The sequence below is a fragment of the Saccoglossus kowalevskii genome, chromosome 21, assembly GCF_978046115.1.
Source record: "Saccoglossus kowalevskii chromosome 21, keSacKowa6.1, whole genome shotgun sequence".
NCBI classification, from domain to species: domain Eukaryota; kingdom Metazoa; phylum Hemichordata; class Enteropneusta; family Harrimaniidae; genus Saccoglossus; species Saccoglossus kowalevskii.
In genome coordinates, this window is record NC_140661.1 from 603,986 (window position 1) to 620,496 (window position 16,511).

Below are 16,511 nucleotides of genomic sequence, written 5' to 3' on the forward strand. Positions count from 1 at the left end.
TATATACCATAAAAAAATCTAGACGCCTAGACCCTCAGAAAGTGGTCAAACAACCACTTCCGGTTTTATTTCAATCCAATATGGCTGCCAAACTAATTGGCCAATCAAAATTCTGAAAGCATGTTGCACCAGTTCACATTAGGGACTATCAGTATAGAGCATTATCAGACCATTCCGTTCAGCGGTTTTCTCAAACGGCTTGACGAAAAAAGTTACGGAAGAAAGAAGAAAGAAGATGAAGAAAAAACCGAACAATAAGAATAGGGGCCACGCCCTACAGGCTTGGGCCCCTAATTAAAGCCGCAAGCGGCGTCACCGGGGCCCAAGCTGATAAGATTCTGTTTCATAATTAATGAGGTCACATGTTAGACAATCAGGTAGCTCTTATTATCAGTAACATGAGGTCGAAATGAAGTTGGTACCATGTATTTACCTGCTTTGGTTATCGAAATATGGTTTTCAGGATATATAATGAGCCATGTTCTTATGCACAATAATGAGATTACATAATCATATATAGCCATTTCTAATGTCAGTTACATCTTTCATTCAATGTCTTCATAATGACACTAGTTACATGTCCTGCTCTACGACAGTGTTTCAGATATGACTGCTATGCATATTAATGAGTTCACATGACCATATATGGTCATCTGTTATTTTAATCAAATCTCTTGCTCACTGTTGTCATAATAACACAGGATTCATCTTCCTAACTGCAACAGTGCTTAAGATATAATGGTTATGCATATTAATGAGTTCACATGACCATATATGGTCATCTGTTATTTTAATCAAATCTCTTGTTCACTGTTGTCATGATAACACAGGAATCATCTTCCTAACTACAACAGTGTTTGAGATATAATGGTTATGCATATTAATGAGTTCACATGACCATATATGGTAATCTGTTATTTTAATGAAATCAATTGTTTAATGTTGTCATAATAACACAGGTTTCATCTTCCTAACTCCAACAGTGCTTGAGATATATCAGTTATGCATATTAATGAGGTTAGAAGCCCCCACCCCTTAGGCGCCCAGTGACAAAACCCAGCCACGTGCCATTCTGTTGAAAAAATGCATCTCAAGAGTAGAATGCACATATACAATTTTAGCCAAATCGGACCAATACAACACATGTAATTGCACAAGATCTGTTTTCATAAAATCCAAGATGGCGGCCAAACCATGTGACTGATCAAAATAATATTATTTTTCTCATATGGAGCTAAGGCCAGGCATGGTAAATATAAAAACATCTGGTAGATTGGTTGAATCACCTCTGAGAAACAAATGCCCAAACTTTTGGGCAATTTTGCTTAAAATCCAAGATGGCGGCCAAACCACGTGACTGATCTGAAATCTTTTTTAGGTTTCTGAAAGAGATAGATATACAGATGCCATGAAGCAAAATTGAAAATAATCCCTCAAGTGTTGCCATAGTAAAAAACTACTTCCTGTTTAGAAGAAATCCAAAATGGTGGCCAAACCACGTGACCAATCGTAATAATTTTATCAAACCTAAATGGGATTCATATATAGAAGCTAAATACAACACATGAGAGGATTCTGCTAGGTGGTTCTGAAGAAGAAGATTTTTTAGTGTTTTTTGCCGTTTTTAGGAAAAACAAAATGGCGGGAAAAGTCACATGACCGCTAAAGTTTTTATTACTGATATCTATTACACATGAGTTGTCCTATATACCATAAAAAAATCTAGACGCCTAGACCCTCAGAAAGTGGTCAAACAGCCACTTCCGGTTTTATTTCAATTCAATATGGCTGCCAAACTAATTGACCAATCGAAATTTTGAAAGCATGTTGCACCAGTTCACATTAGGGAATATCAGTATAGAGCATTATCAGATCATTCCGTTCAGCAGTTTTCCCAAACGGCTTGACGAAAAAAGTTACGGAAGAAAGAAAGAAAGAAAGAAAGAAGAAAAAACCGGACAATAAGAATAGGGGCCTCGCCCTATGGGCTTGGGCCCCTAAAGAAAGAAAGAAGAAAGAAGAAAAAACCGGACAATAAGAATAGGGGCCTCGCCCTTCAGGCTTGGGCCCCTAATAAATCTGAGAGAGGTCCACATGTAGTACCTATATACATAGTATCAAAGCAATCAGATTTGCGGTTTTTAACAAGAATTCGAAAATATGACATTTTACTAAAAATGACAGAAATATTAACCAAAATTAGAGAATTGAAGATATCATTACATTATACCTTTATATGTAATAACAAAAATATTCACTCAAAATTTGAGATTTTGACATGAAATGAACAAATCTGAAAAAGAACCATCCAAGGTACTTGCATATCAAATTTGAAAACTTGTGGTTTTGAAGAAGAAGTTGCAATTGTAAAGTTGACGAAGACGAAAGACAATCAGTAATATGAACAGCTCCGCTGTGTCGACTTTGTCAACAGCAGAGTTAAAAATCAAGAAATCTCCCAGGGATGAAACAAAAATTCAGAAACCCCCTAAAAATGTAAGAAAATCAAGAAATCTTCTCAGAATGAAGAGAAAATCCAGAAATCCCCTAGGAATGATGAGAAAATCACGAAACTTCCTAGAAATGATGAGAAAATCAAAAAATCTTCTCAGAATGATGAGAAAATCAAAAAGCTTCTCAGAATGATGAGAAAATCAAGAAATCTTCTCAGAATGATGAGAAAATCAAGAAACCTCCTAGAAATATTGAGAAAATCACAAAACTCTCTAGGAATGATGAGAAAATCAAGAAACTCCCTAGGAATGATGAGAAAATCCAGAAACTCCCTAGGAATGATGAGAAAATCCAGAAACTCCCTAGGAATGATGAGAAAATCCAGAAACTCCCTAGGAATGATGAGAAAATCACAAAACTCTCTAGGAATGATGAGAAAATCCAGAAACTCCCTAGGAATGATGAGAAAATCCAGAAACTCCCTAGGAATGATGAGAAAATCCAGAAACTCCCTAGGAATGATGAGAAAATCCAGAAACTCCCTAGGAATGATGAGAAAATCATGAAACTCCCTAGGAATGATGAGAAAATCACGAAACTCTCTAGGAATGATGAGAAAATCAAGAAACCTCCTAGGAATGAGGAGAAAATCAAGAAACTCCCTAGGAATGATGAGAAAATCAAGAAACCTCCTAGGAATGATGATAAAATCAAGAAACCTCCTAGAAATGATGAGAAAATCACGAAACTTCTCAGGAATGATGAGAAAATCAAGAAACTCCCTAGGAATGATGAGAAAATCCAGAAACCTCCTAGGAATGATGAGAAAATCCAGAAACTTCTCAGGAATGATGAGAAAATCAAGAAGCTCCCTAGGAATGATGAGAAAATCCAGAAACTCCCTAGGAATGATGAGAAAATCCAGAAACTCCCTAGGAATGATGATAAAATCCAGAAATCCCCTAGGAATGATGAGAAAATCCAGAAACTCCCTAGGAATGATGAGAAAATCAAGAAACTCCCTAGGAATGATGAGAAAATCCAGAAACTCCCTAGGAGTGATGAGAAAATCCAGAAACTCCCTAGGAATGATGAGAAAATCAAGAAACCTCCTAGGAATGATGAGAAAATCCAGAAATCTTCTCAGAATGAAGAGAAAATCCAGAAATCCCCTAGGAATGATGAGAAAATCAAGAAACCTCCTAGGAATGATGAGAAAATCCAGAAACTCCCTAGGAATGATGAGAAAATCCAGAAACTCCCTAGGAATGATGAGGAAATCCAGAAACTCTCTAGGAATGATGAGAAAATCCAGAAACTCTCTAGGAATGAGGAGAAAATCCAGAAACTCCCTAGGAATGATGAGAAAATCCAGAAACTCCCTAGGAATGATGAGAAAATCCAGAAACTCCCTAGGAATGATGAGAAAATCACGAAACTCTCTAGGAATGATGAGAAAATTTAGAAACTCCCTAGGAATGATGAGAAAATCCAGAAACTCTCTAGGAATGATGAGAAAATCCAGAAACTCCCTAGGAATGATGAGAAAATCCTGAAACTCCTTAGGAATGATGAGAAAATCCAGAAACTTCTCAGGAATGAGGAGAAAATCCAGAAACTCCCTAGGAATGATGAGAAAATCACGAAACTCTCTAGGAATGATGAGAAAACTTAGAAACTCCCTAGGAATGATGAGAAAATCCAGAAACTCCCTAGGAATGATGAGAAAATCAAGAAACTCCCTAGGAATGATGAGAAAATCAAGAAACTCTCTAGGAATGATGAGAAAATCCAGAAACTCTCTAGGAATTAGGAGAAAATCCAGAAACTCCCTAGGAATGATGAGAAAATTTAGAAACTCTCTAGGAATGATAAAAAAAATAAAGAAATCCCCTAGGAATGAGGAGAAAATCCAGAAACTCTCTAGGAATGATGAGAAAATCCAGAAACTCCCCAGCAATGAGAAAATTTAGAAACTCTCTAGGAATGATAAAAAAATAAAGAAATCCCCTAGGAATGATGAGAAAATCCAGAAACTCCCTAGGAATGATGAGAAAATAAAGAAATCCCCCAGGGATAGAGAGAAAAATCCATAAATTATGTTAATATGAATGTCAGTGCAATATGGTAAAACTCATTATACAAATTCGATATGCTTTCATGGCCACCCACTCCCACACCCAATTGTTTACCAATGTACATTTTATATAAAACAAATACTGCACACATTTTAATTACAAACATTTCTATTAATATCAGACTCCTATATCTCAAACAGTAATAGTATTTTTGTTCAACACACAAATATAATTATGAAACACTTTTTTCACTAGTGAGAACAAATATATATAAAACTATGTATCTGTATCACTCACTAAATATGTTTTTGTTACCCATATTTTATTTTACCATCAGGGTTTTCCCAGGATTGAAAGATTAATATCCAGATACCCAGGACATTTTCATCATCGCTGTATTATATGCTTCATTTTTGATATTGCATATTTGTACAAAATGTTCATACTCACTGCAACACTATTTAATGGCTGACTTCATACTCACTGCAACACTATTTAATGGCTGTCTTTATACTCACTGCAACACTATTTAATTGCTGACTTTATACTCACTGCAACACTATTTAATGGCTGACTTCATACTCACTGCAACACTATTTAATGGCTGACTTTATACTCACTGCAACACTATTTAATTGCTGACTTTATACTCACTGCAACACTATTTAATGGCTGACTTCATACTCACTGCAACACTATTTAATTGCTGACTTTATACTCACTGCAACACTATTAATGGCTGACTTCATACTTACTGCAACACTATTTAATGGCTGTCTTTATACTCACTGCAACACTATTTAATTGCTGACTTTATACTCACTGCAACACTATTTAATGGCTGACTTCATACTCACTGCAACACTATTTAATGGCTGACTTCATACTTACTGCAACACTATTTAATGGCTGTCTTTATACTCACTGCAACACTATTTAATGGCTGACTTCATACTTACTGCAACACTATTTAATGGCTGTCTTTATACTCACTGCAACACTATTTAATGGCTGATTTTATACTCACTGCAACACTATTTAATGGCTGACTTTATACTCACTGCAACACTATTTAATGGCTGACTTTATACTCACTGCAACACTATTTAATGGCTGACTTTATACTCACTGCAACACTATTTAATGGCTGACTTTATACTTACTGCAACACTATTTAATGGCTGACTTTATACTCACTGCAACACTATTTAATGGCTGACTTTATACTCACTGCAACACTATTTAATGCCTGACTTTATACTCACTGCAACACTATTTAATGGCTGACTTCATACTCACTGCAACACTATTTAATGGCTGACTTTATACATAATGTATTATACAATCTGGACAATTTCTAACTACACACAATATTTGTTATTACAGGTACAATCCATTCAAACTGCATTTAATGGATGACATAGTTAGTCTCCAAAAATAAAACCAACATACGGAAACAGAAAACCTGCATTTGTAATAATTCAAATCATTACTACTAGGCAGCTTAAATATTTTTACAACTGTAAGTAGATTATCCTTCTATGGTAATCCTGATTACTGATTTTCGTAAATTTTTATTAGCCACACAAATCAGAGCATCCCATAAAATGGTCAGTGACCTAGATAATACAAGATGAATGTATTTTGATGAAAAATCTGATGATATGATTCTGAAAATTATTTTGCTGTCAAACTCACAATCTGTGTTTTTTACTACCAGGGTAGGGTTTATTTTTTACAAGGTTACAGGTTCAGCTTCAGTCATTATATAATTTTTAACCTTTTGAGAAAAATATAATTTCAAACACAACAATGTAAATCCAATATGGCAGTCTAATTTTGAAGTAAAATCATTGTAGATTCTATGAAAAAATCATTGTAGAGATTATAGTAGAATCATTGTAGAGTCTATAGCAAAATTGTTTTGACAAATATTTGAATAAAATGTTAGCTTCATAATTGTCACACAGTGCATGATAGATTTCTCTAAAACCTAATTTTGTCAGGTGAAATTGGAAAAAAATTGGATTCATTTAAAACAAGTTGATTTCATGTCCATTAAATATATTGGTGTGTCTTTATATTGAGTAAACAAAATTGATATTTGTTTTACAGGTTAACTTATTACAGATTGTATATTACATGTAAAAATTGTGCAAATTGGAATCTTTCAAATGCATTTGACTACCTTACACAGCAGCACACAACCAGTATATTAGTCACACTGCATACAACCCATTCAACCATCAGTTTAAAGCAAGGGGTATATACATGTACTATATACTGTATACTGTTAATTTTCACTGCTATTTGCAAGTTTCTATGACACACAATTTGACATTTGTGATACTCTGTAAAGTATAAAAAAGACATTTTTACTGCCATAACATTTTTGATTCATGAAAATTTAACTCTTTGTTTTTTTTATTTTTGTTTTTTTTTCAACAAAAAAGTCATAAGCTGGAAACACATCAACTCAAACAACAAATATGAGCAACATTTTGTGATCTTTTGTCTATGAATATAAAGACACATCAAGAACTGCTAGCATTGATATTTTACATCAAGAACTGCTAGCATTGATATTTTACATCAAGAACTGCTAGCATTGATATTTTATATCAAGAACTGCTAGCATTGATATTTTACATCAAGAACTGCTAGCATTGATATTTTACATCAAGAACTGCTAGCATTGATATTTTACATCAAGAACTGCTAGCATTGATATTTTATATCAAGAACTGCTAGCATTGATATTTTATATCAAGAACTGCTAGCATTGATATTTTATATCAAGAACTGCTAGCATTGATATTTTACATCAAGAACTGCTAGCATTGATATTTTACATCAAGAACTGCTAGCATTGATATTTTACATCAAGAACTGCTAGCATTGATATTTTACATCAAGAACTGCTAGCATTGATATTTTACATCAAGAACTGCTAGCATTGATATTTTACATCAAGAACTGCTAGCATTGATATTTTACATCAAGAACTGCTAGCATTGATATTTTACATCAAGAACTGCTAGCATTGATATTTTATATCAAGAACTGCTAGCATTGATATTTTACATCAAGAACTGCTAGCATTGATATTTTACATCAAGAACTGCTAGCATTGATATTTTACATCAAGAACTGCTAGCATTGATATTTTATATCAAGAACTGCTAGCATTGATATTTTACATCAAGAACTGCTAGCATTGATATTTTATATCAAGAACTGCTAGCATTGATATTTTACATCAAGAACTGCTAGCATTGATATTTTACATCAAGAACTGCTAGCATTGATATTTTATATCAAGAACTGCTAGCATTGATATTTTATATCAAGAACTGCTAGCATTGATAATTTACATCAAGAACTGCTAGCATTGATATTTTATATCAAGAACTGCTAGCATTGATATTTTATATCAAGAACTGCTAGCATTGATATTTTACATCAAGAACTGCTAGCATTGATATTTTACATCAAGAACTGCTAGCATTGATATTTTATATCAAGAACTGCTAGCATTGATATTTTACATCAAGAACTGCTAGCATTGATATTTTATATCAAGAACTGCTAGCATTGATATTTTACATCAAGAACTGCTAGCATTGATATTTTACATCAAGAACTGCTAGCATTGATATTTTACATCAAGAACTGCTAGCATTGATATTTAATGAGAACACAAACATGAATATAAATTGTTATGACAAAGGTGTTTTTTATTTATATCAGAGAATGTTTTGATGACACAAATGTATGTACTGCAAGTACCAGTATTCAAAAACACTATTTAATTAATGTGCTTATGGTATTACAAAAATCTTAATACAACAAAATAAAAAAACAAAACAATGAAAACCAAGTCAACGCATCATTTTTTCAATTTAACCTAAGATGAGAAAAAAACTTTGTTTCATTTAAATTATTCTATATTTTTGCCCATTCTTTATTTGTCTTGTTGTGATTTGAATTCCTAAAGGTTAAATTGTTCCATGTTGGGTAATGATATGGGATTGACAACACTTTAAAAATCATACATTTGTATAGTATTTCTTTATTTCTAACATTCCTAAAGTTTAAATAATGAAATAATAGTATCAGTTCTAAGACATTACTAAGACATTAGAAATTGAACAGTGTTTCATAGCTAAAATATTAACAATTTTAAAATCTGGTAATTCATTAGTAATATTTGGTATTCCATCACATTTACAGCCATGCAGGGAAGTGTGAATAGAAATAAATAAATATCATTTGGGTTAATTTCAGATAGTAGGGTGCAGTGCCCTGTTAACCCCTCCTTTTACCCCCTGTGGATGTACTTATAATTACATTGGAGATGTGCTTTTAATAGAATAAATATGGTATCCGCATTTTATAGCCAAACTACACTATCACAGAATGATAAATACGGTGCATATGAAGCATGGAAAATGGGAAAAAAGCTGACATTAATCAAAAGTTAAAGTGGCATGACCTTGTTTGCGTTAATAAAGGATTACATGAATTAATTTATTACCAGATATTTCATGCCAAAATACTGCTGCAATCATAGCAAATGGACAAAATGACTTGAAAAAAGGTTCCTTTAGTTAAATTTTTCAGTAATTACAAAATAGAAGATATTTTTGAATAATTTAGGCATTATTTTCATTTTTTCATCAGCCACTGTTACATATTTCCAAAACTTTAATGGGGGGGGGGGTGTTGATTTTTAGCTAATAAATTGTGCCCCCTAAAAATTTACCACCGACAGACTTTCACATTTGACGGAATGGAAAATTTTTTTTTTTTTTGGCACTCGATGTAGTACAGTAAGAAAGAGTTAACTAATCCCTGTGTTCAGTGTACAATCAAAATTTAATAATACATTTGCAATTTCAACAAAACTAAGTGTAGTGGAAATTTAATTATATTGACTTTAGTTTAATTAGAAACTGTCTCTTTGTCATATTAACTACCTGTACTTACAATTGCCATCTGTACCAAGTACATGGACTATAGGAATTTAATAAAAAATGTCAAAATCCTAAACTACATTTTAATCCTAAACAATGAAAAAAAATTATTTGAAAATTGTATCATTTTGAATTTATTTGATATAGTTTACATTCTCTAAACGGGTATAAAGAAAAAAACTAGTGAGAGAAGCAGCAATATTTGTGACTGGTGTTGGTCTGAGAATAAACCAGATGAGTAGCAAATAATCCGAATGAACAATACAAAAAATAATACAAAACGGGCTATTTTATTTGTAATAATAATTTTGCCCTGGTTTTTGCCACAGCAGAACAGACAAATAAACTTGTCAGAATATACAGTATACTGTAGAAGGATTAATTGTTCACTGGGTTTTATTTTTGATAAATGGAAAATGCGCTAAATTAAAACAAAGTGATTATGTAAAATTTAGCATAGAACACATTATCTAAATGATAAAACCAAATTCAAAACCCACTGATTATGCCTGAAATGGTAAATCAGCGAAATTTAAACCCAGTTAAAATTAGTCATTTTACAGTATTTACTGCTAATTTTACAAGATGTTGTCTTTTAAAACCATTTAAATAATCCCAAAACAAAAGGGTTATAATAATCACCTCCAATCACAACAATTTCTAATTTGCATGACACAAAACATTGTGTTAGACAGACTAATCATATTTGTGTATTTTGTGTCCTTTTACACTAAACAGATGAAAAGATGCTAAGTAAAGAAGTAACACTGGCAACTATTCACAAAAAGTGTTGTGAGTGCACCACTATTGTAAGTTGAATTTGAGTGCCACAGTCAACTGTATTTAAATGATAACTAAGTAGGCAGGCCTGCAATGTGCGAAAAATTTTAAGGCAGTTTATGCCTCTTGTAAGAATTGCTGGTGTGAATGTGATTATGAGATTTTTATATTTTTAATTACCGGATACATTTACACCAATGTAACTTTTTTCAAGTGAGAACATGGTATGTGTTTATGTCTATTATTGTAAATATAAAGTGTTTTCAGGCCATTTCTCAATAACCTTGTCATGATGTAAGCTAATCAACCCCTAAGCTCTTCTACTCAACCAGCTGATCTCATACACCATTCCAAAAACGGATCCATACCATGGTTAATAAAATTGACAACTTATTTCTAATTGATTATTAACAATCACTAATTGAAAAATCAAGATTTTTTAGATGGGTTGCTTAAATTAACATTACGTGTATTTTAGTGAAGTAAGAACTCAAATGATTCTACAAGAATCATTCAAATTAACCATTAACTGTATTAATCTAACAGTGTCTGATTATTAAAAAAGGAGTGATTGGTAAACGTCTCATAAGTACAGGTACAAAAAGTACTTGTGGACACTACAACAAACACTCTACACGATATACATGCAGTAATAAAGATTAGCTGCAAATAACAGGATCATTTGAATTTTATTGTAAATACAAAATTGAGTTTACAAAAATTCATGTCAGTATAAGTCAGCAAGGTACGACTCTGAATCTGATAGGCAGATTTTATTTGACATTTACTTGTCACTGGTGGGGCGTATCAAATTTGATAAAATATATATTTTAATATTCCATGAATCTCATCAGCCAATAAGTGAATTTAAAATAATTGATTTCAGCAGAAAAAAAAAACTCTAATTCACATTAATATGGCCTTATGAAGCAAGATTTTGAGGAGACATTGTAAAAAGGACATGATGTCAAAACAATTTCTCCTTATATATTATTTCAAATAGATGTTTAGTATCACCAGTTACCAGCATTTAATGAAAAATTCTTGATTCAGAATAATCGAACCCAAAATTATATTAAAAAGGCACTTGAAAATGGTTACTTTTTAATAGCTACATGTATAAGGTTACAATGTATGGGAGGTGATTCAACAATTGGATAAATATATTGCCTTCTGGGGGACGCAATCTGTCACAACTAACTACATGTGTAAACCCTAGCGTCAAATCAAAATAATACAAGTCATTGATAAAATCCAAACTGTACAATAATCCTCATCCTTATAACATAAATCAATTCACCCCTGTATTTTGGTATGGTCAAGGTATTTCACTATTCCACCATGATAATAGGGTGATACCATTTTAAGTTGAAGGTATATAGTAGTTTAAACAACAGCATATCACACTGTGAAATCTCATGTGTCAACATGCATTATGTTATATTTCATGAAGTAAAAGCAATAACAACTTCTATATTAAATAAATAGATTTGGATGAAATAGTGTACTATACAAAAAAATTAGACTGTGATAACAACAGCAAAAATGCCAACTAAAAAAAAATTAAATAAAACTATGTGGAAAACACAATACAACTCACTGTTTCACTATTAAAATCATGTCAATAGGTGCTCTTAAATTATGTAATTAATTCTCTACTGGCAGAAATTCAATGGTTTACAAAGTATGCTTTTACAGTAGTATCAGGAGGTCCATTTTTATATATGTATTTTCACTGCCCTATTTCACATACTCACCACAGGGGAACACAGGCTAAATAAGTTGCCATTAAGAAACTAATACATGCCACTAATTAAAACTATTTTTAGCCACAACTTCATTATCATCATCTGGTTTTCTAATAAAACACAGGCCAAAATCACAGAGTGCCAAAATTCTTCATGTGTTAATAAATAAATTAATTTATTAATTAATTAGCTTAACTGGGAAGAGAGTTAATTTTAAAATGTAAGACTGTTCTGCCAGAGAACATCACTACTCTGTGGGGATCAATAACTGTCTCCATATGTGTAACTATTATTGATCTTTTGTTTTTTTAGATTTCGCCTCTTTTCAGCACAGAAAACTAAACATGAGGTGCGTTCTAAGCTATTATTCCTCAGTGCAGAGCTTATTTACAATTCAGTTCACAGCAAAGTCGCCACAGCTGTTCCCTGTTTGTTGCCACATCACATGGTGAAACAGTTAATGGAAAGAGCATTCATTGCTCAAACTTTTAGAATACAAATTCAATTTAAAAAATATCAACGAATAATATTATTTGACATCTTCAGATTTTAGGTACTTCTTCACTGATTTTTAATCATCTATACTGAACGATTTAATGAAAATCGGCTGACCTGCTCTTAGTTAAAACATTTATTTAAGGATCACCCAACGCAGTAAAAATTATAGGCGCCATTTCACTGTTCAACCCTCTGTGGTAATAAATTGTCCACCAACACAGGGTCACAAATATTTCCCGAGCCGTGTTTGGGGCTGTTGAAACCTGGGATACGTAAAATGTATAGCAACACATGCTTTACTGAGTTTATTCACATCATACAGCAATCTCCTCGGAGCCCTCACGTTCTTTATGTCAGTGTAATATCAATGTAGCCTTAGTCGTGCATGTCCGCGATCTGTCCGATCGACAACGAAATAAGCGCTGAAATCGGGAGACTTGGTTCTAACGGTGGTTATTTCCAAGGATAGGATATGTAGCGACTGCGGACCGTTTGCACTGAACAGAGGCAATCTGGGGATTCGCGTGCCATGTAAACGAACACCCTTTGTGTAACGACAGTGCGTGAACATATCGACCAACAATAAAAATAGCGAACAAGAAAAATTATAATGGGAATGTATTTACCTTGGCTAATGAAATTGCTGCACGGTACACGCAGATACTATAAGAAAATAGAAAAACAGGGAGAATTAACACGGTGGAAATAATAGGTTACAGAGAGATGCGGGTACACAAAATCGGTCATTCATCAGTGAGCACGGGAAATCATAGCTGTGCGGTTGGTCGTATATTGAATGGACTTCACGCAAGTCGCATGTGATTTAAAATAAATCGCATCCAAATACATATATTGGTGAATAAAAACACACACATGGCCACTATTCAGTTATAAATGGACCATTTCCACGGTCCGTACCTTGTGTCGTGTTCCCGGGGTTTTGTCGGGTTTAACTGGGGTAATGTGGAATAGTTAGGAGAGAGCTTCGAGCTGATATACGGGGGAAGGTCCTCGGGTAAAACAGAATACAGTGCTATCAAAAGAAATCAACTACAGGGCGACGCACTAAGTGAGGCATTTAGAATCAATCCGCTGTCAGTGGTATTAAGTTCATTTGGCGTGTATTTCGCAGAATATCTAATTTGCACGTACGCATTTTATTATATTGGATTTTGAAAAAATAAATGTTATTATAGGATAGTGTGTCAACTTAATTTTGAGCTGTTCGATGGTCTATTTTGTTCTGGCGAGTGTAGAACTCCCCGGACCGTTGAACAAAAACTGCGCACTCTCAGACCTAATATAATAGCGAAGTAAAATCACTGAAACGCGCTAATCGGCCTAAAATAATGGAAGAGACAAAGGCATTTCCTATATGCACAGATAATATTCCTCCGGTATATAATTTTCTTTAGAATTGGAGGAACAATACAAAGACACGGCTGTTAGAATACGTTATTTGTACTCGTTTTTTGTATTTATGGCATTTGATTCACTTGTAATGCGATTGCGATCCAAACGTGGTCATCCTATATGTCTACATGACAAATCACTATAAAATTGATACCAGTCAAAAACTTGCTTCCTAATGATGGTATTTGTTCGTTAGTTTTTCGAGTTGTACAAGTTAGCAAGCAAGAAAAAAATACATGATATGATAAGTGCTGTTGTACAATCATAATTTATAAACTTTAATTTTTTCTAATAATTGCTTGGGCAACTAACAATAATTCTTATTGATACAAGTTTATCAAGAAAGACATTCTTATAAGAGAGGGATACATTGATGAAAGACTCTTGTTTTAAATGTCTTATGAAACCCTCCGTGCGGCCCACTGTGCGTGTGTAGGGTAATCACATGGCCTGGTTAGATGTTGACAAACATTGGTCACCTGATCAAAGTTCAAAGGTTATTTAATCAAACATGGCCGAATGTGCTGAAGTAGAGGTCGTCGAATTTGACTGTGAGAATTGTGGATATAATCATACAATAGATGGCGTTCGCAAACGCGAATTTGCAAGACTTGGAGGTGATTGAATCAGTATTAATTGATTATCTTTAAATTACTTCAAATATAATAACATTGTGTAAAAACGGGCTTCAGTTTGAGATGGGCCCGATGATCCGTTGGCGTAGGTTGAAAACACACACTAGTACATGTACAATGGGAGACTGTGAAGTTACTTGGTACATTTACCGAATTCAAAAATGTACATATCATAACCACGTAACACTTCAACTTTAATCGTTATTGTGAACAGGAAGCCACACATCCATAAAAGTCTGGTTGACCATTATCTGGGTAATTACACTGTACACAAAAGAGGTAACATGGTTTTTTTTTCAATTTCAGAAAAGCTACCTTCAATTTTTTTTTTTTTATTTTTAGCTGATGTGTTGGTCACAGCATATGCATATATTATTTGAAAATGTTTATCGAATCACCAACACTCAAATATTTTTGCACTTTTTAGCATTTTCTGCTAAAATCAGTGACTGGAAAGTGATGTGATACCGAACAACATAAATTCTAGGTGAGATTATGGCCCACTAGATTTTCATAGATTTGTGACTTCCTGGACACAAATTATATAATATCATAAGTTTAAGTGTTACATGGTCATGATATGTATATTTTGTGTTTTGAACTATTTGTATCCCACCTCCATCTATTCATCTTGTTTTTGGTGTGAAACATCTCATCTCCTGGGATCAAAGGTGTACCGTATTCCACAAAGCATAGCTATACAATTAATGAAGTGTCAGTTGTCAGATTCATGCCTGCCATTATTCACCTTTCCAGTGTGTTTTTACCCAATCTTGCAGTTTTAAACTTTCTCAAAATAGTTCTCAATTATATTGTGCAATTCTCATGTGGGAGTACTTTTTTATTTTTATTTTAGCAATAATTTTTGTTAATTTTTTTTCCCGTACATTGACAACAATACACATTGTGTTGATTGAGATGATTGTCATTTTATTTCCATCACGCAGAAGTTCAAAACGTTATTTTTCTACCCAGATGGACAATATAAGGAGCTGCTGGGCAGATTTGTCATGCCCTCATTGCTGTATTTTACTTTTAAAAATAGCTGTTTATTTTCACCAAGGTTTTTTCTATTGAAACCAACATGGCTACACTCCTGTATTCCATACCATTTTATTCTGGGCTATGAAATCAATGTTTACGTCTTGTAATTTGAACAATGTTGTGATATATTGTTGTTATTTGTTGCTGTTGTCACCACTAGGTTTTCAACCATCAAAATTTACATGGTGACACTATTTTGATTAATTGTGGTTGATTTTTAGCTCCGCTGTTGACTTTGTTGACCAGAGCTTATCATATGAGTTATTTATTGTCTTTCGGTGTTCGTGTCAACTTTTTAACTCCGCTGTCAACAATGTCGACACAGCGGGGCTGTTCATATTACTGATTGTCCGATGTCGTCCGTCGTCAACTTTACAATCTCAACTTCTTGTTCGAAACCGCAGGTCAGAATGTTTTCAAATTTGATGGTTCTTTCTCAGATTTGTTCATTTCATGATTATATCTTCAATTCTCTAATTTTAGTGAATATTTTTTGTTTGAAAACCTCAAGTTTAATTGCTTTGATATTACATATATAGGTACTACATGCCGCTCTCAGATTTGTTCATTTCGTGATGATTCCTTTAATTCTCTAATTTTGATGAATATTTTTGTCATTTTTGGTAAAAAGTCTGATTGCTTTTATGTTATACATATAATAATGTTATTAACACCTACACATTCCCCAGGGGGATTGGCAGTGGGTACAAAAGTTTGAGAAGGAATACAAGGTTACAAAAAAGTAAATAGATAAAATAAAACAAACTAAGCTAATACATTAGAGAGTATAAAAAATATTGGGATTAAATTATAATACTAAATTATAATACTATATTACTACTATATAGGAACCTCAGGTAGACCTCGCTCAGATTTGTTTATTTT

At 33.2% G+C, this 16,511-nt stretch overlaps 2 protein-coding genes across 6 annotated transcripts in view; one reads left to right on the forward strand and one right to left on the reverse strand.

Moving 5' to 3' along the window:
- Positions 1–13,568, reverse strand: part of LOC100371890 (poly(rC)-binding protein 3-like) — a 108,636-nt gene extending 95,068 nt beyond the window's left edge. For all 5 annotated transcript variants that reach the window (XM_006821443.3, XM_085495197.1, XM_085495195.1 and 2 more), the window contains exons 1-2: positions 13,453–13,568; positions 13,161–13,197 (exon numbers count right to left, since the gene is read on the reverse strand). The gene's annotated coding sequence lies outside the window, so the exon portion shown is untranslated. The remainder of the gene's footprint in view (positions 1–13,160; positions 13,198–13,452) is intronic.
- Positions 13,569–14,458: 890 nt separating this feature from the next.
- LOC102802829 (molybdenum cofactor sulfurase-like) overlaps positions 14,459–16,511 on the forward strand; it is a 39,767-nt gene continuing 37,714 nt past the window's right edge. Inside the window, exon 1 of the mRNA XM_006821444.2 lies at positions 14,459–14,564. Within this exon, the coding sequence (XP_006821507.2) occupies positions 14,459–14,564 (106 nt within the window). The remainder of the gene's footprint in view (positions 14,565–16,511) is intronic.